At 38.0% G+C, this 27818-nt stretch overlaps 1 protein-coding gene across 11 annotated transcripts in view; it reads right to left on the reverse strand.

The window, feature by feature from the left end:
• Window positions 1–469: 469 nt before the first annotated feature.
• dnajc6 (DnaJ (Hsp40) homolog, subfamily C, member 6) overlaps window positions 470–27818 on the reverse strand; it is a 44510-nt gene continuing 17161 nt past the window's right edge. For 4 of the 11 annotated variants that reach the window (XM_084426763.1, XM_084426762.1, XM_084426768.1 and 1 more), the window contains 16 exons: window positions 22209–22258; window positions 21181–21329; window positions 17027–17149; window positions 15939–16072; window positions 15497–15691; window positions 14786–14894; window positions 13980–14059; window positions 13061–13254; window positions 10850–11242; window positions 9759–9833; window positions 8419–8514; window positions 7558–7698; window positions 7138–7470; window positions 4615–4763; window positions 4184–4360; window positions 470–2726 (listed from right to left, as the gene is read on the reverse strand). In XM_084426763.1, the coding sequence (XP_084282889.1) occupies window positions 2625–2726; window positions 4184–4360; window positions 4615–4763; window positions 7138–7470; window positions 7558–7698; window positions 8419–8514; window positions 9759–9833; window positions 10850–11242; window positions 13061–13254; window positions 13980–14059; window positions 14786–14894; window positions 15497–15691; window positions 15939–16072; window positions 17027–17149; window positions 21181–21329; window positions 22209–22258 (2500 nt within the window). In that variant the 3' untranslated portion in view covers window positions 470–2624. Of the gene's footprint in view, window positions 2727–4183; window positions 4361–4614; window positions 4764–7137; window positions 7471–7557; window positions 7699–8418; window positions 8515–9683; window positions 9834–10849; window positions 11243–12095; window positions 12123–13060; window positions 13255–13979; window positions 14060–14785; window positions 14895–15496; window positions 15692–15938; window positions 16073–17026; window positions 17150–21180; window positions 21330–22208; window positions 22259–27818 lie in introns of all 11 variants that reach the window. The other 7 variants (XM_084426770.1, XM_084426771.1, XM_084426765.1 and 4 more) reach the window with 2 other exon arrangements.

Genomic DNA, 27818 nt, shown 5'->3' on the forward strand with positions numbered 1-27818 from the left:
GCTTTGCACTATAAACTTTTAGCCGTTTAGTAATACGATTCATTCCTCACTGGCTTTTAAGAGTGATGACATACCACTTTTCAAAGTCAGTCATTGTATTTGCGTGAAAAGCATAAATTGATGTTAAACTTTTTACAACCATTACAATAATGATCCTTATGCAATCTTAAAGGTATAGTTCACATAAAAACGAAAATTCTCACTCTCATGTTCTTCCAAACCTGTATGCATTTCTTTCCTCACGACACAAAATAAGATATTTTGAAGAAACTTGGTAGCCAAACAACGTTGGAGCATATTGATTTTCATTGTAAAAAACGCTTTTTTGACAAACAGTTTCTGAGTCACATGAGGGTGAGTAAATGATGACAGAATTCTCATATTTGGATGAACTATCACTTTAATTCCCCTGTACGTTCAACAACAAGCTTTTACCTTTCAAATATCACTTCAGAAAAATCACACTAACCTCATTTTGTTTCCCATTTATTTGTGCAATGCACATTATCATATGTACAGCTCCATATGGAGAAAATAAAAACAGGAAAAAAAAAAGACACAGAAAACAAATTCATGTCACAATAATACTGATACAGCAAACAAACACAGAGCTGTATCCAAACCATACCACTTCCTTACAGAGAAACAGCATTATTGAACACCACACATTCACTACTGTATACAGAGGTTAGCTTCCGAACATTATATCCTAAGATTGAAGATAAACGGCTCAGTCCACAAGAGGGTGGTGGGAAAGTTCCATCATCATTCAATTCCTGCTAATCTGTTGTCTTTGTCCATTGTGTGCATTCAAGTCTTTAGTGTCAGATTGTGTCAAGAGGAAGGTAACTGATGGCAAAATGTAAGAGAAGACTGCTTCGATAACAGGTAAAGCTTCAGTATATCACTGCATGATAGCGAAAAGAGGAAGGCAAAGCATGATGAGATGCACAGCAAGTACTGCAAGTTACGTAAGTGTGTTCTGGATTTACCTAATGCCATTCAAGTGCAAATATACTGAGAAGAGAAAGGGCAGATTAGTGGCTGTACACTCTAGAAACTTCTTCTGGACCACGTGCCACTTACAGTCAAACATGCAGTACATTATGAGGATACCGAGATATGCTAAAAGATCTGGATTTTAAAGATGTATCCACTTATGTTGCTGAATGGCATTTATGATTTCATATGTCAAAATATGAATGGTCCACATGATATGTTCAGTTGGTTTAAAAGACACCTATGGTAATAAAACAATGGGATTTGAACTCTTTCCATCAATCACATTTCTCAGTCAAAAGGCTTTGTTTCAGTATCAAGCATGAATGCATTAGAAACTTTAAACGGATTTTCAGACTTCAACAAAAAGTACTAAGTATGACTTGTTCTTTAGGGCACTATTAGCCAGTTAAAGATATCAGGTTAACATAAATTGTGTTAAAGACAACCTTACCGTTCAACGAACAGATATAGCTCGAAACAAGCCATGTACTTGGAGGTACTTGCAAACCGACTAGTTTATTTTTTCTATGGAATAACTACATGAATAAAGAATTTCCTTGGACTTATGTATGTTGTAAACAGTATGTTATTATAGTGCAACATATACAGACAGATCAATATTCAGTAGAAAACAACATAAGAATAAACTGCTAGTTAAATCTACTGCATTTCACAGATCAAGTTTGAGAAAACCTCCCATTTCCTGTAAAGTCTCTCATATTTATTGTGCTTTTGCCCGCCCAGCACAGCGTCTCTTAGCTTCTGAAAGAAGTTACATGTTATATCACACAAGATTTTTCAATTTTTGCAGGTTTTTGTCTGAGTGTTCTTTCATTTGAGCATATCTTTCTAAAACATCTAGCCTCTGACTGTCCGGGAAACCACAGAGTCTTAGGCTCACTTTGCCGAGACCCACTTTTATTTTCACACATTTCATAGTTGTCTTGCAAAGCCAACAAATAAATAAACACCCCTCGCACATATATGCAGTCACGAGCAGGTGTGTACAGTAGGACACAGTCAATGCAACGGAAGAAATAGAAAAGGTCCTGCATACTGCTGTAGCATGCAAAACTTTACTAAATAACTCTCTATGAAGGATTTGGACCAAACTTTGTGTTGTGTAACAAAGTTTTGTAAGCCGCGACAGTGTGTGGCTTGTCTTGCAGAATTCTGACATATTTTTTTTCATTTGATTCCTCAGCACTAAACCTCTTCAATAAATCATAAACTCACCCGAAGACTCCTGAATAAATTTCTATGATGACCTGGTTGACTGATAACGTTCATATTTCACAGCTGTGTAATGACAAAGTCTGAACTTTGTTATGTAGGCAAGTCCAGGGAAAGACACAAATAAGAGTTTTTTTTTTGTTTTTTTTTAACAATGCTGAATGCTACTTTTTCCAACAGCAGTCTTCTCATACAGCAGTTATGTTGGCCTAGTGCATGAACGATAGAGAGATACACACAACTATACTGTAGATAAGCTCTGACGTCTCTATGAAGCAGGGTCCTGGAGGTGGGAGAGATAACAAAGGGGACTTTCAAGGACTTTTGGGTTGCGGGGCGTCTAATCTGGGCAGGAACTGCTGACTGGTTTTGATCATATACAGTAAGTCTTAGTACAGTGCTTTCTGTCCTTGGCTGTCAAATTCTGACCAGGCATCATTTAGTTCCATAAAGATCATCTTGGCATATTGTTCGTAGGGTTGTCCAGTAGCCTGCAGATGGGAAGAGAGAGGAAACATATGCATTTTGTCTTTAAAATGCCATAACTAGATATTTTAAGGGGGTCATATCATACTTTTTCCCCCCTGAGATCCACTTATTAATGTATTTTACCCGTCAAAGCAGATTTTTCATGATCACCTTCTCTCTGACCTTGGTAATTAAATAGGCAGGTACACTACCATTTAAAAGTTTGGGGTCAGTAAGATTTGAAAAGAAATAAATACATTTATTAATTAAGAATACGTTAAATTGATCAAAAGTGAAGTAAAGACATTTACAATGTTAAAGGGATACTCCACTTTTTTTGGAAATAGGCTCATTTTACAACTCCCCCAGAGTTAAACAGTTGAGTTTTACCGTTTTCGAATCCATTCAGCCGATCTCCGGGTCTGGCAGTACCACTTTTAGCATAGCTTAGCATAGATCATTGAATCGGACAAGACCATTAGCATCTCTCTCAAAAAAAATGACCAAAGAGTTTCGATATTTTTCCTATTTAAAACTTGACTCTTCTGTAGTTACATCGTGTACTAAGACCGACGAAAAATGAAAAGTTGCGATTTTCTAGGCTGATATGGCTAGGAACTATACTCTCATTCCTGCGTAATAATCAAGAAACTTTGCTGCCGTACCATGAGTCCAGCAGGCGTAATGATATGACGCAGCGCCTGAAAACAGTCCCCAGCTCAGTAACTTCCAACGTGACCGGAACTAAGTTTGTCTAACCTATTAGACCTATTTTCAGGCGCTGCGTCATATCATTACGCCTGCTGCACTCATGGTACGGCAGCAAAGCTTCTTTTTTTGAGAGAGATGCTAATGGTCCTGTCCGATTCAATGATCTATGCTAAGCTATGCTAAAAGTGGTACCGCCAGACCGGGAGATCGGCTGAATGGATTCGAAAACGGTAAAACTCAACTGTTTAACTCTGGGGGAGTTGTAAAATGAGCCTATTTCCAAAAAAAGTGGAGTATCCCTTAAAAAAAAAGATTTCTATTTCAAATAAATGCTGTTCTTTTGTTGTCAAAGATCAAGGTTTTCATATAAATATTATTAAGCAGCACAACTGTTTTCAACCTTGATAGCAATAAGAATTGTTTCTTGAGCAGCAAATCAGCATATTAGAATGATTTCTGAAGGATCATGTGAAGACTGGAGTTATGATGCTGAAAATTCAGCTTTGCATTTTTAAATATATTCAAATAGAAAACAGTTCTTTTAAATTGTAATAATACTCAACAAATTGGACTGTTTTACTGCATTTTTGATCAAATAAATGCAGCCTTGATAAGCAAAATAGACTTTCTAAAACATAAAAAAAAAACAAAAAAAACGTATAGACCCCAAACTTTTGAATGCTACTGTATTTTGCAGCTGTGCTTTTAAGATTTCATACTTTCTTTTCAAGTTCTTTAACGTAAACTGAATAAATAGTTCGGCTCTTACCTTGTCAGGGTGTACTACCAGCACAGCTTTACGGTAGACCTTCTTCACCTGCTCTGGTGTGACAAGGTCAGCCATGCCTACAGGTTTCCAGCGGTTCTCCCCCTCCCAAAGCACCGTATGCATGGTGGACAGTAACGCTCTGATGTTCCTCTCCTTCCCCTCAATCCACTCCAGGATCTGACACAAATAGTACCATTATATGAAAACATAATAATCTGATTCAGATTTGAACTACAACAAAGTCTTAAAAAATAGGAATATGTAAGGGACAATGTACAGTCAGCTGATCATTATCACAAACTAAACGGCAAACATATCTGACAATGACTGATGAATCAGAGTAAAGTATCCCAGCCTGTCATGGAAAAATACAGTTAAATATCAGCTTGCATTTATTCATGTGTGTGTGTGTGTGTGTTTTATTTTTTTACCTTGAGTCTCTCTGGGTCCATTTCTTTTGCCATCTCCTCTTTTCTCATTTCTGCTATTGTTTTTGGCCCTTTCTTATCCTTTGAGCCAGCAAAGCCCTGGCCTGAGAGTAGGTCATCAAAGTTAGCAGCAGAAACCTTTGGTCTGGTTCCTGGAAGAAACAGGAAATAATTATTAAGGAAAGACTTGCCATTTATATTATTCTTTGTTGTTGTAGTAAGATGCACAATATCTGTACCATTTGGGTCATTCACCGATATTAGAGATTTTTTAATTCATCTGTATCATTAGATATGTATTTGTACAAGCTTTTATATTTAGATTACCTTTGCTACCATCTAAAACTCACATAAAGTTTTTAATTTAGTAAAAATTAAATTTCACTGTTAAAGGGATACTCCACTTTTTTCGGAAATAAGCTCATTTTACATCTCCCCCAGAGTTAAACAGTTGAGTTTTACCGTTTTAGAATCCATTCAGCCGAACTCCGGGTCTGACGGTACCACTTTTAGCATAGCTTAGCACAGATCATTGATTCTGATTAGTCCAGTAGCATTTCTTTCAAAATGACCAAAGAGTTTCAATATTTTTCCTATTTAAAACTTGACTCTTCTGTAGTTAAACCGTGTACTAAGATCGACGGAAAATGAAAAGTTGCGATTTTCTAAGCCTATATGGCTAGGAACTACTCTCATTCCAGCGTAATAATCAAGGAACTGTGCGGCTGTACCATGGGTGCAGCAGGCGTAATGATATGACGCAGCGCCTGAAAATAGTCCCCAGCTCGGTAACTTCTTCCAACGTGACCGGGACTAAGTTTGTCTAACCTATTAGACCTATTTTCAGGCGCTGCGTCATATCATTACGCCTGCTGCACTCATGGTACAGCCGCACAGTTCCTTGATTATTACGCCGGAATGAGAGTAGTTCCTAGTCATATAGGCTTAGAAAATCGCAACTTTTCATTTTCCGTCGATCTTAGTACACGGTTTAACTACAGAAGAGTCAAGTTTTAAATAGGAAAAATATTGAAACTCTTTGGTCATTTTGAAAGAAATGCTACTGGACTCATCAGAATCAATGATCTGTGCTAAGCTATGCTAAAAGTGGTACCGTCAGACCCGGAGTTCGGCTGAATGGATTCTAAAACGGTAAAACTCAACTGTTTAACTCTGGGGGAGATGTAAAATGAGCATATTTCCGAAAAAAGTGGAGTATCCCTTTAAATTAAACATTTAGCCAATCGCAAAAACTCCAGATTTTTCATATTGTACATTATGTATGTACTGTATGTTGTGATGCCTAAGTTCATTTTTTGTATTTAAAACAACTGGTTGTAGTTTTTAGAGTTTTATTTTACTTTTTTCTAAATAGTACAGAATTTTAATATCAACCATTTATCGGTTATTGGCTATAACATAAATACAATTATTGGCTTATAATTGTCTCTTTGGCTGAGTGTGGTGTATATGAAGCGAAGACGAAGATAAAAGTGAACAGACTTTATTAACCAAAAGAGAACTACACCAAACTGAACACAAACATTAACGAGAACTGACAAATGAGAACTAAACCACAGGTGTATACATAATATTATTCTAAGTGAAAAAAAAGATGATTGGATTAACACAGGTGATACAAACAAGGGAACTGATGAGCAACCACAGAAACAAACTAGAACACAATGAGTAACCTAGGAGACAAACAAGTGGCAGGAAACTGGACTACTGCAGGACTACTGCAATTCTCTTTTCTATGGCTTACCCAATTCATCTATAAATAAGATCCAATATATTCAGAACTCCACAGATAGGGTTCTTACATACACAAAGAAATCTTTACGCAGACTTCATTAGCTACCCGTACGCTTTCGTATTCAATACAAGATACTCCTGATCACATTCAAAGCACTCCATGGTCTTGCCCCCCCCCCTATATTTCTGATCTCATCCATACCTACTCCCCAGTTCGCACACTTTGATCATCCGATACCGGTCTATCACAAACTATCATCGTTTGGTGGAAGGGCTTTTTGTATCGCTGCCCCAACTCTCTGGAATTCTATTCCCCAACACATTCGCGAACACTCGCGTGGGGATTTCAAAACCCACCTTAAAACATATCTTTTTGAAACTTGTTTCCCTGACCCCTGACTCTATGATCTCATTTCGATGTTTATGTACCTCTATCTATTATGTTATCCATCTCAATTTATTTGTATTGTTCTATGTCATGTTTCTATGTCATGTTTATTTGTACTTTATTGTAAAGCGACCTTGAGTTTTCTGAAAGGCGCTATATAAAATAAACGTATTATTATTATGACTGAGAACAAATGAGACATGTGACCGAAGGATACAAACTAAGTCCATGAGGGTGAAACTAAGAATAATCATGACAATAATAATAATGCATGCTTAACATATTCAAATTTTACAAGGAACACATCCGCATGAAGCACAACTACTTAAAACTGGACCAGATTCTATGACGGATCACTAGGCAGTTTGTGTCCAGTTACTCACCCATGTTAGGCTGTGCTTTTGGTCCAGTGGCTCCTGGCGATGCTCCACCCATGCTGGAGAAGCTGACGTTGTAGTTGGGTCTGTTCTGTGGTGAAGTGTGGGGCATAGAGGGTCCTGGTGCTTTAGGTGGGGTCTGGTGTTGTGCACCCTGGGCCGGCGGCTGCCATTGAGCTCCACCTCCAGGCTGCCATGAGGGGAAGCCTGTGCTGGGATGCCAGCCTCCAGAGGCAGTGTGCTGAGGAGAGGGAGCAGGACGCTGAGGGGAGCCCATGGGCGGAAATGCTCCTCCAGTACCAGTAGGTGTGGTGGGTTTGCTGGAGAATCCCGAACCACCTTGGAATGAACACACAGATTTTGAAATGAAATCCATGATGAATTTTTTAACATAGGGCTCATTAAAAAGAACTTTATTCCATTTACCTCCTCCCAGACTGGCTCCTAGGTTACCTAGATCAGCAAAAGGGTCCAGAGTGTTGGGTTTGGCCTGGTGGATGGGAGTACCATGAACTGAGCTGGTTGGACTAGTGCTGGCGGACTTACTTCCCATCCCAAAACCTTTACCTGATATGACAAATCAGGATTTATAATTTAGTGTTCATCACTGAATAGGGATTATTTAAATTATCTGGTTTCCTGTAACATTTAGTTGTAAATTTTGCTTCTGTCAACATTTTAATTTAGATAAAGCTAGGTAAGTAAACTGGCAAACATAAATTAGTTTTTTTGTCAAACTAGCAAGAATGATAGCATCAGATAGCATCAGTCTTGATAGCATCAGAAAAAATGTCTCTGTATTTATGGATGTCCTAAAGTTTCCTGTATAACTATTATTCTTTGTAATAATAATAATAACTGTATGATTTCCAATTTTTTATATCAAAACAAAACAAAACATTTGATTTTAAATTAAATGTATTTGTGTGAGAAATTTTATTTGTAAATATTTGTAAAAATGCATGTAAAATTACAGTAGTTCAGATTTGTACTTGCATCGTCACTATTTTCACTGATCCAAACATGAATATACAGTATATATACAAATCTGAACAACTGGCCAGATCGGGCAAGCTGCATCCAGCTCTATTGATTTACTAAAAAATTTAAAAAAGGTCAGTCATATTATGTTTCACAAGAGATTAACATTTATGAGCTATATGAGCTCATCACACCAGTCCAGATGGCATGTCAGTCAGTAGTGAGTCATTTTGTTTTTTAGGTGTAATTTCAGAGGAGGCCACCAGGTGTCCCAACTGCACATCTTTGTGTTCTTACAAAACTTACCTTCAGGTGCTGGTTTGCTCCATTCCCATGCTCCCGTAGAGTTCGGCTGTTGGATGTTGACAGAGGGAGTAGCGGGTGGCACCGGTGAACTGCGACCTGTGAAAGGATCATATTTAACTTGATGGCTCTCCATGTATCATTTACATATTCATTTACAATATAAAATACTAAAAAGTCATTTGGATAATACAACTGTGAATTGCAACCTACTATTTTTTACTAATTACAGGAAAATTACAACCTAGAGTTAGATTAAAAAGTTACAACAAATCTTAAACAAAAACAAAATTAAGGTAAAATACATAATACAACATAATACCATTCAAATGTTTGAGATTGATAAGAGTGATGTTTTTGAAAGATGTCTGACTGTAACATGTGAAATGCAGCAAAAACATGTCACTGTTCAATTTTATTTAATACAATAAAAAATAAATTTTTATGGGCAGAAAATCTTTAGTTTCTTTATTCTAAATTATGAAAATATGTTAATTAATTATGTTACTGTAACTAAGAATAGTCAAATTAAACATTTCCCTTTCAATGTTTTCAAGCAAGCTAGCTTAGCCTGCTAGCTTAGCATTAAACTAACTGATTAAGAAAAGCTCTTAGATTAGTTAAAACAAGTGGGATGGGATTCTGGGATATGATCTTCCATGAATGGTTGATTAAATAAACATTTTCAACATATTATAATGTACCATATTTCTCTCATTTTCAGTAAATGCAAAGCTCTGAGTAACAGAATGTAGCAATCAACAGTATTTCTATATAGCATCATACACTGCTCCTTTTTCCAGTTCTCTTTCAGTCAGTCACGTCTGACGTAACTTCAGGGAACAGGGGTTACATAAGTAACATAGACATTCTCCCCCCCATTATTTCAAAATCATACAGCACTGGTTTGAAGTGATTGGAAACAGTGTTAAATGTTGTTGCTGTATTCCGTATTGGTGTTAATCTGCTTTGCATATTCCCAGAAACATAATACAGGGTTTCAGTTGTCCTTCATAGAGCACATGCTGCTATCGACCACACACATTGTGCTTGAAACAAATAATCATGCTCAAGGGCCAATAATAATTCCACTCTCTCCAAAACATCAGCACTTTAAATAAGACATTTACTAGCTAGATACATTTGCAAGGCTATTCTGCTGATCATATTTTGGAGGATATAACACAAAAGAGCTTGGCTGGTTGTTATGGTGACGTTGCCCACACACTGCTGCCAGTGAGACTGAGAGGCAAAGGTGCATGCCTTACCCATGCCCATGTTCTGCATTGTAGGAGACGGAGATCGTGCAGCATGCAGGAAGGGGTCTGGCTGCCCCATATTACCTGGACCCAGGAACGCCCCCATGAAGTCCTGCGGCTTAGAGGCGGGTGCGGGCCCAGATCCGAACGGGTCGAAAGCTGAAGAATTAAAGAAAGGATCTTTTACTGAAATGGACATTTATACAGACCGATAGTTATGACTCTCACATCTGACTGGATAAAACAAGTTCAAAGCTGTTTGAAAATAGGTAAAATATGCACACCACACATTGGTAAAATGGTACTGTATATCACTGAAAAAAAAAAATCATGGTGCTTTGTAACCGTAAACAACCTTTAGTTAGGAAATCATTGTACATTTTAATAAATAAATAAAAATAACATATATATATATACACTACCATTCAAAAGTTTGTGGTCAGTAAGATGTTGATTTATTTGATAAAAAAATACACTAAAAACAGTAATATTGTGAAAAATTATTACAATTTAAAATAACTGTTAATTAATGTATAATGTATTAATTAATGTACATTAATGTAACTTATTCCTGTGAAGGCAAACCTGAATTTTCAGCAGCCATTATTCCAGCTCTCTTTGATGAATAGAAAAGAACAGCATTTATTTGAAAAAAAAATTCTTTTGAACCATTATAAATGTCTTTACCAACACCTTTGATCAATTTAATGCATCCTTACTTAGTAAAAAACATTAATTTATAAAAAAAATTTATTTAAAAAACAACAACCTTACTGACCCCAAACTTTTGAACGGTAGTATAAATATATTCAATGGGAAACCTGCTATTAATTTAATAATTCATTATTATTATTATTAGTAGGAGTATTGTGTAATAATATTAATACATAATAATATTAATAAAATAGCTTTTAATTGAATTTGGGTGTTTTTATTACATTGCTGCCATTTTATAAAAGCAATTATTACCGCAATTTTGAATAAATTATTGTTCTCTTAGACACAGCGTCTTATTATATATATTGTTACTGAATGAATGCCCTTCAAATGAATAATTCAGTCATTTAAATTTCACACTATCAACCAAGATGCTGCGTCACTTCACTAACTCCTGACCAGCATCTCACCTAAATCAGTTCAACAGTCTTTTTTAAAAAGCCATAAAACATACTTACTGCCTCCAGATCGAGGTGATGGACAGGGTGAGGAGGAGGGTGCGGATCTCTGCGGGGTGGACTGAGCAGAAGTGGGCCCGCTGGCCGGCTGTGGAGTGGGCGGAGCTCCAAACAGGTCCCCCAGCAGGTCTGTGGTGGTGCTGGTGGTCGGAGGTTGTGGGGAGGATGGAGGAAGCTTAGCTGCGTCACCATCCAGCCCCAGCAGATCTACTTCCTCAGCTGCTGAAGAAGGGGCCGCTGCTGGCTGGGGCTCCGGCTTCTTAGTCGCTTTTGATTTCTCATTGCTCGTGTTGCTCTGCTGGCTAGAAAGGGAGAGCATCTCATCATCTGAGGGTTCACTCTCCTCATTCGGACCCACTCTGCCTCCGCAACTCCCATGGCCCTGGGCAGGATCTAAGGGACAGACCGGAGAAATGGTAAGATGCAAAGAACAAAATCAAGTTTGCCCATATGATTTGTGTGTTAAGCCCAGGACACACCAAGCCGACCATCAGCCGTCGGGCCGTTTTTGAGCGTCGGCCGACTTAGTTTTTTTGGTGTGTTCCGCACAGTTGGCTTTAGTTGGACGCCGTCAGGTTTTTCGGGGCTGATTCGGCATGTAGAATCAGCGACGGGCCTTCAGTGAGAGAGAGAACTCCGATTGGCCGTTCAGCTTGGTGAATGAGTCAGTGCACGAGAATAACAGAAAAACAGCGAGCAAAGAAGTCAAAACGGTACAGATAGAAGGCTGTTCTAATTTTACATCATCTCACCCAAGTGTTCCTAGGCGAATATTTTAATATTAACATGAGCGGAGTGGAATAAAAAGTGATTAGCAGGATTGATATTCAAAACGGTAAGCACGCACTGCTTTGTGTACAGTTTGTGTATCTGCAGCCTGCATCGTCGGTGATGAATATAGACGAATATATCTGCAGAAATAGACAGTTGACTCATTTACACGCAGGCGCAGAACGTGCATAGCCTACTAGCTGACAGTCGGCTGTAGTTCTCTCGGTCTGTCCAAGTGCAGCTTTTTTGCCGACAACACAGTCGACTTTCATCAGCGCTAGTTCTATGGCGTCGGTTTGGTGTGTCCCTGCCCTTATTTTCTAAGTTTTATGTGAGAAGCATAACATTGCATTGTACCTCTCAAAGCCACTAAAATCACCTACCCATCAAATTGTCTAAATTCAATAGTCAACTACAAATCTATCAATTAACTATTTACTGTTGACTCCCACAAGCCTCCTACACTACATCTTACCTTCCAAGTCCAAGCCCTCCATTTCATCTTTTCAGCAGAAAATAAAGTACATTAAACAGATGGTGTTTAGTTTAATGGTGCACAGACACTCTACAGAATGCCAGCGAGTGACTGATGAGTTGACTTGTTTAAAAGGCTCACCGAGGGACAAACTAATGAACTCTTAATGGTGATTAAACTCCACAGGGACACGTGTCTCTCTCTATCACATGAGAAAGTAGCAACTTTACTTCAAGATAAAGAAAATTAGGGCTGTAAATGCAAATGCTGAACATAATGCTGTTCTTTAGACTCTGAAAGAATCCTGAAAAATATGTAGCAGTGTTTACGCAAAAGTATTAAACAGCACAACTGTTTTCAACAGTTAATAATAAGAAATGTTTCTTGAGCACCAAATAAGATTATTAAAATGATCTCTGAAGGATCATGTGACATTGAAGACTGGAGTAATGGCTGCTGAAATTAAACTTTGCCATCACAAGAATAATTTGTATTTTAAGATATATAATAAAACAGAAAACAGTTATTTTAAATTCTAACAATTTTTCACATTATTACTATTTTCACTGCATTTTTGATCAAATAAATGCAGCCTTGGAGAGCATAAGAAACTTCAGTCTATATGATGTTCAAAATATACCTACATTTTTATGAACTTTTTATGTATTTTTACGTAAAAGGGTGATTTTTTTCAATCATCAGACACTACACTTTTTAACGTCATAATTTTGAGTCACAAGGTACATGGCCAAATAATGGCTAGAGAAATTTCATTAAAACCATTATGATATTCACAATGGTGCTTTAAATTTCGTTAGCAAATTCATTATGAATTTATTGTGAATAAAATATCACCCAGACCCACTTTTAATGCGCTCGTTAAAAAATTAAGAAACATTTGTTTAGCTTTTTTGTGTTGTGTAGTATTATACATTCTAGTAATATATAGGACTTGTGTATGTTACCTGCAACAGCAAGTGCATCCTGGTGTTCTTGATGACAGGAGAAAAGCACGTTGGGGCTCAGGTCTTTGGTGGGGAACTGCTCCCACGGTGGGGTGAGATCTTTCTGTTTCTCTGTGCTTTCAACCTCAATGTCTAACAGCACATGAAACAGCTGTGGGTATTTCTCTGGGGAATCACAGGCATCCAGCTCTGTCCTGGACAAACACACACAGACACTTCACTGCAGAGCTGCAAATAGTTAAACAGAATGTTCTGTATTTTTTTCTTTTCTTTTTTTTTTATAAAAGATTTTAGGGTTACATTTCTATGAATGTATAACGGAAAGCATATTTGCAGGGGTGCTGTCACTGGTCACCCCATATATTTAAAGTTAGTTTATATTTAAAGAAGTGACAGATCTTTTCTTCCATATTGTGACGTACATCTAGGTGTAACGGATTATGGAAAAATAAAAGAATTGAGGGTGAGGACTTGATTTTATGTATTGCTTGGTGATTGGATTTCATGATTTTAATCATTTTGAATCACATTTTAGCTTTTTTTTGTGTGTGTGTACTTAAATCCCCCGTTTTTAAAAGCACAAATATGCCATGTAGTCTATAAATTAATAATGTCATAGAATTGTATGTATAATACTAAGAAGAATTTAAAGAATGCTAAATGAAGTACTTTTACACACTAATCAAGTGTCCTAACCAGGTGCTACATGACAAAGCAAAAAGCAATCTCCTCCAGTTTTTGTCTTAACATGCTGTAATTGTGACAGGCAAAGAGTTGCTGGTCATTTTACCTGTCATTATGTGGAGCAGGAATCTGAATAAATGAAAAATCTAGATTCTGCTTAAATCTAGATGAACTGCTTCAGATTTTCCAGCATTACAGTGTGTTGCTTATGAAAGAAGATTAAAGAAACACTTACTTCATAAACTTTAAGACTGTTGTGCCGGGGGCGATGAAACCAGTATGGAACTGAATCTGGAATATCTGGGTGTTTGTTACCTGCAAACACCCCAAAATTTAAACACTGACAAATGCTTAAGATGTTGCAACCTTTCAGTCAGGGTTCCTACACATTTTCCATTTCAAAATTTCCAGACACAAATTTCCAAACCTCTCTGTAGAATTTTCAAACAATACAGTATTTAACATAAAAGGTTCATACATCAAATATTTTATTTTCTGTTTTGTTTTTGTGATAACGTGCATACTTTATAACCTACAAATATTCACCTCTGACAGATCAGTTTGATACTGTAAATGTGATCTGATGTGTGATTAGTCTGATTTAGATTATTGTTTTCATGTTGCTGGTTTGAGTGGCACGTGCACATTCGTTTATTGAAGTTCAAAAGAGATTTGCTTATGGCAAAGATAATGAAAACGTGTAATGAAAATGTGCGCTTTGAATTCATTTAGTTGTGTTCAACAATCACTAAACATTCCTTTGCCATGAAGACACTCTGCTTACATGATACATTTTTACAAATTCTTAATTTTATATTTTATATTTTAGAAAACTGAATAGGGGCAATAGTCTGGAAAAACTATTATTTTTCCATACTTATCCAGACTTGGAAATAGTTCAAATCAAATTCCATACTTTTTCAAACTGCGTAGGAACCCTGTTACATGTAGGCCTTTATATACTGTACTCATTCTATAGTTTTTTTTCTCTGCTGCAGCTTTAGATTCAAAAGGGGTAACAGTAAGTTATTGGTCTCATACCTTGGCCTGAAGTGCATGGGAACGCATGTGAAAAACTGAAATCACTACGTCTCCTTGAGCACTCACTCCCACAGGAAAGACCACTTTGCCCTCTTGAATCCTGTGTTCCCTGAGGGAGCATACATGAAGATATACTTCAGCATTACACAAACAATATCATTATTTTTTAAGTGCTACATAAATGATCTTGTACGCAATTCAGCCCTTTAAAATAAAATAAAGAAAATTCCATTTTAGAATTTGAGGTTGCAAACAGGATACAGAAATAGTAATTCAAAATAGATTTTCAGTAAGTAGAATTAAAATTGGACATACATTCATCTAACTGTTGTTAGTGTGTTTTTTTAATAATACATTTTATTTTTCATAAACATTGTTCATCATACAAACAACATATGGGGATTTCTTTAAATTTCAATTCAGTAAATTATTTTTCCTGTCATTCTAATTCAATCTCCAATTCAACTTCCTTTGTGGTGTGGCCAATTCAATTTAAATTCACACTCTTGAATTTGTGTTTTTGAATTCTTAAATTGTGGATTTTGATCAACCCTGTTCTCTTGACATATTGCATACCATATCTGAAACGATTTTGTGATAAGTGCCAATAAGACTCAAATATTTGATAGGACAATATATTACTATTCATTACAAGTAATTTCAGCTATGTTAAATGAGCCATTAGCAGAGAATCTGTATGGACATGCTTACCTCATTCTCTCATACTCCTGAGCTGTAGAAAAGATCTTGGTCTCACCAATAAGTACATCACAAAATGGCCGACAGCCACTGCGCTGTTTGTTGAAGCAAGGAACAGGACTCATTGTGACGGCTTTAATGACTAACGGTTTGGAGTGGGGTACGGTGGGCTTCTCTGAGACTAAACTGCATACATAACCTATGTACCTGAATAAATACACACATACAAGCATATAAGTCTGTCATACCTTGTTTAATCTAGGACATATGTTTTGGTGAAACATTTCATTCGCTCTGTATACAACTAACATGCAGAAAATGTACATTTCAAGACAAAGGTAATGTATGCCATAAATAGCAATTTTATTAGTTCATCATCTACTGTAAAATTATTGTTGAGTATTTATACTATTCAGTAGTTTCTATCAGAGAGCTGCGATCTGATTGGTCGTACCTCCTATGGGAGGGCCACAGGCCTGATCCAGGCCTCTTGGCGCTGAGAAGATGCATGGCTGGCACCGGGTTGGCAAAAAGGTGGCAGAAACAGAACATGGCACAGACCAGCACACCCGAAGAAGCTCTGCCATCCTAAAAAGAGCAAACATGCATTAGGCCAGCCTTGGATAATATAGATGTTTCTCGTTACAGAGCACCGATGTGGCTACTCCAATCCCACCAGAGTTCCTCCTTTTCTACTGTACTTATAGCCCAGTGTTTTAGTCTTCACTGTACGTTTTTGTGTATGCAAAGCTGTTTTTTATGACCTGTCTTGGATTTTCTTTTGTATGAATAAAGCTGGAATTAGATTCTTAATATAATTAAGAACTAGGGGGGTATACACTCATGATGGGGGAGGAAAGAGAGTGAGCAAGAGGGAGATTTGAAGAAAGACTGTAGAAAGAGAGATGGGTGAGAGCCATTACAAAAGAGAAAAGGTCAGAGGAATATAGCTGGAAAAAGAAGGGTTATGATCAGACAAGACCCACGTTATTATTAGAAAAGCTTTCCAGTGCTGGAGAGACCTAAGTGGGAAGACCTGAAAACTGACACAGAGGTTGCGTTGTTTCTGCTCCATAAGTGAGTAACATTGGTTTTGAGTGTGTGTGCTGCTTGTCATTTGTTCATCATCTTCACTTTATTTTTCGCTTCACTTTATTTATTGATTTATCAATCAATCAGTCTAATTGTGAATCTTTAAAATCTTTCAGGCTTCCTGTTTGTGGTATAATTTTTTTATTCAAATCATGCATTGTACCACACAGTTCCATTAAAAAAGGCTAATTTCACATATTGTCCTACTTTTCATTAAAGATAGCTGATAATGATGAATGATATGTAACAAAACTGCCGGGAATGTTGTTTTCTTTGCAAGCTCTCAGAAATTCTTATTTTTGCAAGATTTTTATGTTATAAGTAGCCTTTTGGACAATGTGAAATGTTCACGACTCAAATGTAAACAATGAATCTGGTTTAACAGTCATGGCTGTTAATGCTTGGTAACCACAACAGGCAACAGGTATGGACATTAAAAGACCTCCTTACCGAACAGGTAATCACGCACACATTCTTGGGGTTTTGCTTGAGCCAGTTGTACATATTCTTACACACGGCAAATAAGTTGTGAAGACTAGGAGCCTGCCTGGAAGACCAATTGCATTCAGAAACCTACAGAGAAACGAGAAGGACAGTTATGAGAGAAGAAGTTAGAGAGAAGAAGATGTAAAAGAGAGTACAATATCCAAATGAATAAAGATTTGAATAATCATGGATAAAATAAAAAAACATATTTAAAAAAAAGACATACAAGAAAACAATTCTTACAACAAGGAATTTGTTAAGAAGGAAACGTCACAATCATCATATATCACATATATTAATTATATTTAAGCCAAACCTTCAATATAAATAATACATCAATGTTGCTGCACTTTTGTCATTTAGATCATTTGTTTTTATCAAAAGAATGTAACAAGTGATCCCAAAATTATATATATATATAATTATAACTCTAACAGCAAATAAGTCATGAGCTAGAAATAGTTGAGTTAGGCAGTTTATCTTAGGAGTTATTAAATTACATAGGAAAAGCACTGTTTAATATTTAATGAAGAAGGCCATAAGAGTCACTACAGCCACTAGTATCATTTCTAGACAGAAATGAGTCTCGTAGAGTAAGTAACTCGCACTACACCAGTGTTTCCCAAATCTTTTATGTTCCCCAGAGCCCCATCAATAAAGCTCAAGTACCCCTTTATTGACACAAAACCGGAATTGTATTCCTTATCTCGTAGCATTATATTATTAAAGGGGCCATTATGATGATGAATTACTTTTAACAACAATTAGTGCTATGGGTGACAAACAGATTCATCATGTAGCTTCCTCTCTGTTTAATGAGACATCTGGGACCTACTGTATAAACATTTTACATGACTGATTTAATAGGGATGTTCATATGTCCATTTTTGACATTTCCCAGGACATTTAACAGAGAGGATGCTTTTTAATGACAAACCAAACAAAAAATTTGGCCCACTTCCCACTATTGAATTCTGCTTTAAATCATGTTTTGAGCTTTAATACAAATATTTTCATTCAAATAAAATCAATCTGTGATGGAATGGGATCAAAAAAAAATTTATATTAAAGCTACATTCTCTGAAACGTCTTAATAACAGGGGTTGCATAGACCAGTCAACTAGTCGACTTTAATGCTCTACCATATCGCTTTAAGCTTTAAGCTTGAGGTTGAGGTTGACTAGTCGCTGATCATGTGATTTGCAGAAGACAATAGGTGAGGATCCTGGTGGGTCATTGCAGTAAAGCAGCAGTGGTACTTCAAGTGTGTGGAAATGGTTCACTAAAGATGAAGCCTGTAGTACAACTGTCACTTGCAAAATATGCAAGTCTGTCCTGAGGTACAACAAAAGTACAAGTGCAATGCACACATCTGAAAAGGCATCCGCTAACGCTAGGTGAGGAATGATGCAAATCATCTTGACAGCAGTCAATTAGCGGCTTCACCAAATGTCCTGCTGTGACTGAGATAATACGGCAACAAATCACCAATTCATCAATCATCCTTTAGCTGCAGTGCACAGCAAAGGTTTTAGAGAAATACTGCACTTTTTTGAAAAGTGCATATCTGCACACTATGTCAATGGTGGGTGGGAGCAGCCCCAATGTCAAGCTCCTCAAACAGGGCGCAGCAGTAAGAGCCGAAGCCAAAGCTGCCTAAGCAGAAGACAGATCTGAGGACTGTCCTTCTTGCAAAGAAGGTTTCGGTGAAGAGGAAGTCCTGACGCCAGTGTCAGATTGGCAGCCCGCTCGCATCCTCCGAAGAGGATATTAGAGCAGTCAGGTTGGTCGTTCCCTGCTGATTCGCTTCAGAGCACCGATGTGGCTACTCCAATCCCACCAGAGGCCAGTAGTAGTAGTAGTAGTAGACCATCTTGTAGCATGGAAGCTTTGGCCAAACATGTTTCATTGGGTCCTGCAGACTGTAGAAAGAGGCTACGGAATCCAGTTTGGGTCTCTACCGCCTCCATTTAAAAGGGTTCTATTCACAGTGGTAGACCCAGAGCAGGCTCTGGTAATGGAACAGGAAGTTAAAACTCTCTTGGGCAAGGAGACCATAGAACAGGTTCCTCCACCCGTAAGAGAATCCGGGTTCTACAGCTGGAACTTCATTGTTCCAAAGAAGGATGGGGGTTGCGTCCGATTTTAGATTTGTGCCATCTTAATCATTCAGTCAAGAAGCTCAAATTCAAAATGTTGCCTTTGAGGCAGTCTAAAGGACGTATACTTCTAAAGGAAGATCTAAAGGATGCATACTTCCACACAGGGCTTGACATTAACACCTGCCGACTCGCCAAATGCATGTGGATTTCAGCAGTGGTGTGTAACGCAGTCACTCATACTAGCCACTTTGGCGGGTTGAATTTACATTTTTCAATAGTAGTCTTTTAAAAAGGCATCTGAAATAATAAACTGTGTGCAAAGTAGTGTTTTTAATTTTTAGATACATATCGATACTGAAATATCATTTTCGCTCTCTCATCTCTCCGACAGTGAGTTGACACAAACCTGCCTCCCCTCACTCACTCGTTTTAACATATTTTCCTAGTTTCTTGTACTACTAAATGTGGTGCAGTATCACATATTTTGATGGAAATATGCATATGGAAATTATATGCAGATGAGCCTATGCATGTTAAAAAAGGTATATACTTTTAGGGTGTGTAAGGCCGTCTATTGGTCCAATGGGGGTTACCAATAGTACGGGGAAGGTTTCTCTGCGCGTTACTGTCTTTACTTTTACGCAACACAACAAGATTAAATGGAACACAATTCTCATATGTATTTTCTCGTTATTTCATCTGACTCCATAAATGAAAAGGTTTTAATGATATCTGGGCATCATTAAAACATGAACGAATGTTTGATTATTCTCTTAAACTCTTTTTATATTTTACCTGCTTAGATCAGGAAACTATATCGCTTCGAGTTCCTTACCCAGGTCTCCGGCACAAGTGGTCAGCCCCGAAGATCAGAAGCTGAGGCAATTGGCTAAATATCTAGGATTTGCCGTAATCCAACGCGCACAATCGAATATATTTTTATCTAGCCCCCTTAGATGCCCTTCAGGAACTTAATTCAATCGTTTTACTTTAGTAGGTTTTGGCCACCATTAAAGACGCCAGTAGATCAACTTTACTTCTCTTTAATAGCTTTGGATTAGCCAAGCCCGTGAATATTCACGTACACTTATCTAAAGTAACATTAAATTAGAACAGAAGTCATCAGATGCGTCCAAGCTAGGATGACCAACCATCTGCTGATTCAAGACGGACAAACCCATCCTCTCATCCAAGTAGCCTGCACACTTTCTGATATCAGTTATTAACCGTCGCTAATCTCTGACGCAACCTTGTGGTAATATACGGATCCGTTAATCTATTTGGGAAAAACAAATCTCAGAGTCGTTCAGAATAAAATCAAACGTTTACAATTTATTGACCAGGTAATGAAGCAATAATTCAAAATCCAATTCGCAAGAATAAAATCATCAGTTAATCATAACAACAATTCAGGAATCGAAGAATTTCTTCTTGTACATAGTTTACATTGCATAGGTTTTCAGTGTATTTCATGTGAGGAGGAGGGGATGAAGGGGAGATAGTGTGTGTGAAGTGTGAACTGCCCTGTGTGCTGCGTCTCAGAAATCCCTGTTGCATATGCAGGAGATAGTTCAAGTGTTAATTCTCAGGAGGGCTCTTTTGTTTCATCGAGGGGTCGACCAGACACACTGGCACCAGCCTTACAGGTGAAAGCCCCAGATGTTGTTTGTGATCACATTTTGACAGTTCAGCGAGCAATGATAGAGAAACTTTCTCTGACAAAGACCTAAAGGCAAATTTATTTCTAAATGAAATCCAGATGGAATGTTTAACAAAGGTAAAGTGATTTTCAGTCTTTGTATGTTGCAATTTAATTATGTCTGAAATTTCCCTCATCAGCAAATCATTTCGTACAAATTTTAATAAGAAGTTATGACTTCTGCAACAAAGACAACATTGAAATCTTTCCAAGTACTTACTACTTACTACTTAGCCCACAGGCACTTTAATTTGTAAAGTGATCTGGAATGTGAAATGAAAGTATGTAATTCAGGAAATGCAGCTGATTGCACTCACTCTGTTGGAGAACTTGGCCCCTCGGTAGTTTCTCTGTGATAGGTTGAAAACAGTGTAGTGGTCGGCATGCCGTGAGTCCAGAAAGGAACGGATATCCTCTGTGTGGTTCCTGTAGCCCATCTCCACCGTCTCAGCAGGATATGACATCACTGACAGAGTAAAAGGACAATTAAGAAAGGATTATAACATCTTTCCAGTAAGTTTAGTGTGGCCAATACAAACATTGCATTTAGTGCATATAGCTGAAACACAAACATGATAATATTAGCATCTGATATACTACACTTTTATATGCTTTTAAACTCTATGACAAAGGTGGCCAAAAATGATGTCCAGCCTAGGAAATTGACATCTTCACCCGTTATTCAAATAATAATGAACATTTGTTAAAGATTTTTTAATAGCACATTTCATAGTTGAACTTGGAGTCAATTGTTTAATTTGTGATAACGCAATGAAACATGCCAAATTGTGTGGACATAATTTTTGGCCAGGCTATCATGAAAAGAAATTAACACATGCAAAAACAAGAGAGAACCAACTAAATATTAATAACTGATGATTATGTTGTATGATTTACGCTTTTTTTCTGTGTGAGCTATTTGTTTTTCTATGCATTCTTTTGCATAATAAAATAAAACCTGTAGCTGTATTTAGCATTTTTTTTCTGCCATTGTATCATTTAAATACCTTAACCTTGTTTAGTGTTTTGTTATTGCTTCATTCTTAAACTATTTAAAAATATATAAATTAGTTTCCTTATATTTTTATGGTTTAATAATCAAACTTGTAGGGTCAAAAACAAATATCCCCTCCGGACATCACTTCTGTCCATACAGACCAAAGTCATGCGAGTGAGAAATAAGCAAATACATTAAATTGAATGACTGATTATATAATAACAGTTAAAACCAAGGACACGTATGTCCACAGTTAAAAAAGGAACAAAAATACCTTGGAGTAAATGCAAATACCATGGTACACGAACATGGTCAACATTCATTATCACATAATTGGTCATTACTCACCTATAATACGTGTGGTGATGTAAGCAATGTCCAACTCTCCTTTTGTATATCTAAATTGTACACAAGAGCACATATAAACTCAATATCGACAGCATAACATATATTCATACCAATTTAGAATTTTTTCTTTTTCTTTTTTTATTTCATTAAATTATTCTAATGTCCTAAATAAAAATGGTAAAGTTCTTATTTATCAATACAATACAGTAGAGTTATAACCCATTTGATTTAAAACGTTCAATTAAAAAGTAGAATTGTGGTAATGATAAATACATCTAGTACTTACAGTATATACTAAAAATTCAGCTTTGCATCACAGGAATAAATTAAAATATATATGCGACCCTAGACCACAAAACCAGTCACATGGGTCAAAATTGAAGTTTAAAGTTGTCCATTTCTGTTCGCATTTTGCTGCATCCACTCACAAAAATATTTTATTTATATATTTACGGTAGGAAATTTACAAAGCTTTATTAAGCTTAAATAACCAGAATATTTCCCAATATTACAGTTTCCTTTTGAATGGGTACTCGTACTGTGTCTGGCAAGACGAATGGGGAATACCTAAGAGTGACTTGTGTCTGAAGCGCATGTCTGAACGCGACAATTGTATTGGCCGGCGACAGCCTATGACGTCACTGCCAGTGCGACTGTTAGTAAGGGATAAAAGGATGCCTGAGGAAAACACCTGAGGATTCTCTTTTTAATCTTCAGGAGCCATTTGTATTGAAGCATGTTGGTAAGTGTTTGCATCACTTTGGAAATTGGCAGTTGCAAAGCATTCAGGAATTTTTTTTATCTGAGTCCTTGTTATCTGACACCAGATGATACACAAGGCCTTTGTGTTGTTTGTTTTGGCTTGAGCACTGACGCTCAGTCCTTAAAGGGATGGTTTGGAGTAAAATCAACCTAGGGTCCTTTGCACCATGACCTCGAGCCAAACACCCCCCCCCCCACCCCCCCAGAAGCCTTTTTGCCCTTGGTCGAACAATATTAAAGTTAGAGCTTATTTTGAAATATCAGCCGCTAATGGAACCAAGGCTGTATCTCGTAAATTACCCCACTAATAATGCCCAGAATGGTACCAAACTTGTACAGTAGTACAAATAGGTTCTGTACTCATAAAATGAGGCATTGGAAAGTTTGTAAGTACATCAGGAGTTTATTGTGTAGTCTAACGACACCCAGTTCCAGGAATCTACTAATATTTTGTTGGTAGTACCAGTTTGCAACAATTATTAGTTAACACTAAGTTGTTAACACTTCGGAAAAAATCATAATTCGTCGTTACACTACATCCTTATGCATTGCTTTCTGACAGGACTTTTACGTGCTTTTCCCAAATCACTGAAGTGACGTCGACGTCCGGGTTAGCAGTAGCATGAGCCGTCAGGCAAACTCCTTGATAAAACCGTTTTTAGGATATTGAGAGATTAGACCTCCTCTCACTCTGGAGAGTCAGTTTCACTTTTCAGCGCTACAACTAGATGATGTCTAGACTAGATGAATTTAAATGGCCTGGCTCTCTTTGCTAAAGGCCTGTTCTCCTAATATTGGCTATATCGAGTGACATGGCTCCCTGTGAGCCTCCTTGTTAAGCAGCCTTAGTGTGAGTTAGTATTACCTCCTCTCATTTAGATAGCCTTCCTGCAGAGGTTTGCAATCCCTGAGCTCCGCCTGGATAACAATGTCCAGTGGCATGATTCTCTAGGAGCCCCCTTGGTAGGGCTGTCCCTAGTATAGTACGAAGTTAGGCCTCCTTGATCTAGAGCAGGGTTCACCAATCTCTGTCCTGGAGGGCCGGTGTCCTGCAGAGTTTAGCTCCAACCCCAATTAAACACACCTGAACCAGCTAATCAAGGTCTCATAGGCATACTAGAAACTTTCAAACAGGTGTGTTGGAGCTGGTTGGAGCTAAACTCTGCAGGGACAGCGGCCCTCCAGGACCGAGATTGGTGAACCCTGATCTAGAGAGTCATCCTGTTGAGGCCTCCGCCCATCGGAGCCCCCTTTTTCCAGCTGAGCTCTCTTAGGTTGAGCTTGCTTGTAAGGCAAGCCTCCGTGATAAGTCAAGTCTAATGTTTTAGCTAGTACTCCCCCCACTTAGAGGGTCATTATGCAGGGTTCTTCGCTCCCTAGGATTCCGTACAATCAGCAGTATCAAGTTGTTAAGCTCTCTGTGAGCCTCCTTAAGATAAATCAGTAGGCTAAGTTTGGTACTCCCCTTGTTTAGAGGGTCAGTATGCAGAGTGCCTTGCTCTCTAGAGCCTGTTGAAGGACTTTCAGAGGGCCTCCTTGATAAGCATACAGTCAGTGAGCCGGTCAGTACTCCTCTCATTCTAGAGGGTCATCATGTAGAGTACTCTGCTCCCCCAAAGCTACTTTAGTGCTCTACAAGTCCTGAAGAACCCCTTTTCGGGCTGAGCACAGTTACTCGCCTCACTTGGAGGGTCGATATGCTGAGTCTCTGCTTTCTAGGACTTCCATCTCTGGAATCTGGTGTGAAGTGGTTACTGCCTGTTGCAATACCCTCACATTGGAGGCCTTAGTGAGAGTGCTGAATCTAGAGATTCTTCGTAGGCAGACAGGTTGTAGGCTGACTAGGCTAGAATGGCAGGGGTCAGCCTCCCTGGTGATCCTAGGGATTGAGGCTTTTAAATCCCCCTGAAGTGACAGGCCAGGGTCTCTTTGCAAGCCTGGCCATATTCCCTTAAAGGAATTTTTCAGTAAGTAAATAATTCCAAGCCTGGGGCCGAGCCCTACCGCTTGGCCCTGCGAGGACTTTCCTCTTACAGGGTATGTAGCTTGGGCAGTGGCCGAAGGGAATGTAACGACTGAGACAAATCAGACACAATTATTTGGTATATGTACCGTGAGCACCGCCTGCCATGCTTTCACGCTCTCAAAGGGAGTCAGACTGCTATTTTCTTCAATCCAGAAAACTGCAACCTTACCATCACTGAATGGGCAACGATCAACTCTTGGCCTTCTCGATACGTTCGGGATGCTGGACTGTCCAGCGTGGCCTCAGCAGGCCCCTGGGCTGCAGGCTTCGACTCACAACAGCCATGTGCTCACTCAGGAGAGAGAGGACTCTCTCAACCACAACAGCGTCGAAACCACCATGCAAGTTCATCATATCTTCTCCATCCAGCAGAGAAGAAAACAATTGCAATTTGTACAGTGACATTTGACACTCACGGACCAATCAACGAACTCAATTTTCAACCACTTCAAGAATTGTCCACTGCACAGACCTGCAAGTATCAATTTAATGAGGTGCTCTGAAAATGATAAGCTGATGGTTCTTTTCATAGTTAAATAGATCTTTTCCATAGTTCCATTTCCTGCTTCCGGTTCCATATCACTCACCATTTTACCTATGCATGTATGTATGTATGTATGTATGTATGAATGTATGTTTGTTTAGTTTAGTTATGTTTGTGATTTAGTTAATAAAACTTGTGCACAACATGTATTTGGTTCTGATTCTCTGCTTGCAACAAAGTCCCTTTTACGATCTTGATCTTGATACATGCTCTAAGCGCTGTACATGCTAAGAAATAATTATCTTTTGGTGGCCATGAAAGATACACTTTTCTAAGAATAAATGAATAATCAAAAAAGTTCGTTGGAACTGATTAATTGATTGTAATATTAATTTAGCTACCTCAAGTTAATCCAATTAACTGACCCAAATATTAATAATTAATCATAATTGATAATTATGAGTTAGTATTAATATTTCCCCTTTGAGCTAATATTGTTACAGGAATAATGTTACTTGCTACGTTTACATGCAAACAAATAATCCATTAGTAATCAGATTGCCGGCTCAATCGGACTGAAAAGCCTTAATGTAAACAGCTTGATCGATTTGACTGAGCTCGATCTGAATGAAATTTCGATCGGCTTGAAAGGGGAGGTTTATTCCTTTTCTAATCCAGTCGAGAGAACATGTAAACACTTGATCGGATTGCAAACTGAAACTGGAAAGGACTGCGAGTGCACATGCGCATATCAACCCAAACAATTTATTTAGCATTCATGTAAGCACTACATTTGGATTCATTAATCGGAATGAATTCACTCTGATTGAAACAAAAGGTGTGCATGCAAACATAGGCACTGACAGCTTGCTGGTGCGTACCTTTGGGGAATCTGGTTCTGACACTAAGGTCAAGAGAATCAGCTTTTTTAGTGCTTAGTCACCACCAAAAGGGCATGCATTCCCCTCAGCATGGTGGAGTGGATATTTGTTCTCCATAGCATCTTGCCAGACGCAGTGCGAGTTACATTCGAAAGACAATGTCTTGGGTTACAAATGTAACCTAAGTTTCCTGAGAAGGGGAACGACACACTGTTTCTCATTGCCATGCTTTCGTGGTCCCTGCTACGTCTCCTTCAGACAAAGGATGATGTGTTCCTCAGGCGCCCTTTTATACTCACGGTCGCACTGGTAGGCTGTCGTCAGCCAATAAAATTGTCTTGTTTAGACACATGCTTCAGACACCGGTCATGCGGAGGCGTTTCCCATAGCGTCTTACCAGACGCAGTGTCTCGTTCCCCTTCTTAGGGAACCTAGGTTACATTTGTAACCCGTGCATTTTTTCAGTGTTTTTGATCAAATAAATGCAGCCTTGTTGAGCATAAGCAACTTCTTTCAAAAACATTTAAAAAAATCTTACTGACCCCAAACTTTTTAACAGAGGTGTATATTCATGTTTTTGAGTCATCTAACTGTATTCTAGACATAGAGGACCACATTACACAACACCCAAATCACCTGTGTAATCTGCTGAAGCGTGAAATCCTTCTAATGGGATCATATGTAAATAAGCTACTATTCTAAGCCTCTGTGCAAGAGCTGAATGAAATACACTAGTAGTTTACAGTGTGTCTGTATGTGAATGTTTATGCAGTGATCTGTATGTGTGTGTGTGTGTGTCATTCACCCTTTGCACAGTGGTAGAAATAGCAGCTTGTTTAATTATTAGTTGAGGGGAGACTTGTTTTTCTTTCGTTAAGTAGCAAGGTTATTACGCAGTACATTTTCATGTCCCAATCATGATTTTATATATTAGAAAAAAAAAATATTAATAGCAATATTACTGGTTACCCACATTTAATTTTCACTGAGTTTAATGCTCTCTGACTTAAGAGCACCCTAAGTAACCTGGTGGATCTGATCTGCTTCTGGGTCAGTCAGGGGTAAAATGCTACATTACATAAGAACTTCGTGCTATGTCTACCCATTTGTGTTGAATGCTTTCCTTTCAGCTGAGTGATAAACGCACATGAATAGTTCAGAAGTTCTGGAAGCTCAGCTATCCCATGCATCACCAGAGTATCCTCTGGATAACTGCACACCAGCTGGGTCACAAAACACACAACCATGACAAAGAGTAAACAGGGGTTTCCTGCTGAACAAGCAGCTTTCTGTCTCAGGTCTGTTATGCAGTTGATGATAGTGATGATGGTTATGAAGGTTTATAAGGTAAAACACTTAAATACTTAATTCTCAGAGAGATCAGATGTCGTGTTGTAAAAAACCAACACCATCACTGTGCGAGTGCCCATTTATTTTCTTATGCCAATACAAACACA

The sequence above is a fragment of the Rutilus rutilus genome, assembly GCF_951802725.1.
Source record: "Rutilus rutilus genome assembly, chromosome: 12".
NCBI classification, from domain to species: domain Eukaryota; kingdom Metazoa; phylum Chordata; class Actinopteri; order Cypriniformes; family Leuciscidae; genus Rutilus; species Rutilus rutilus.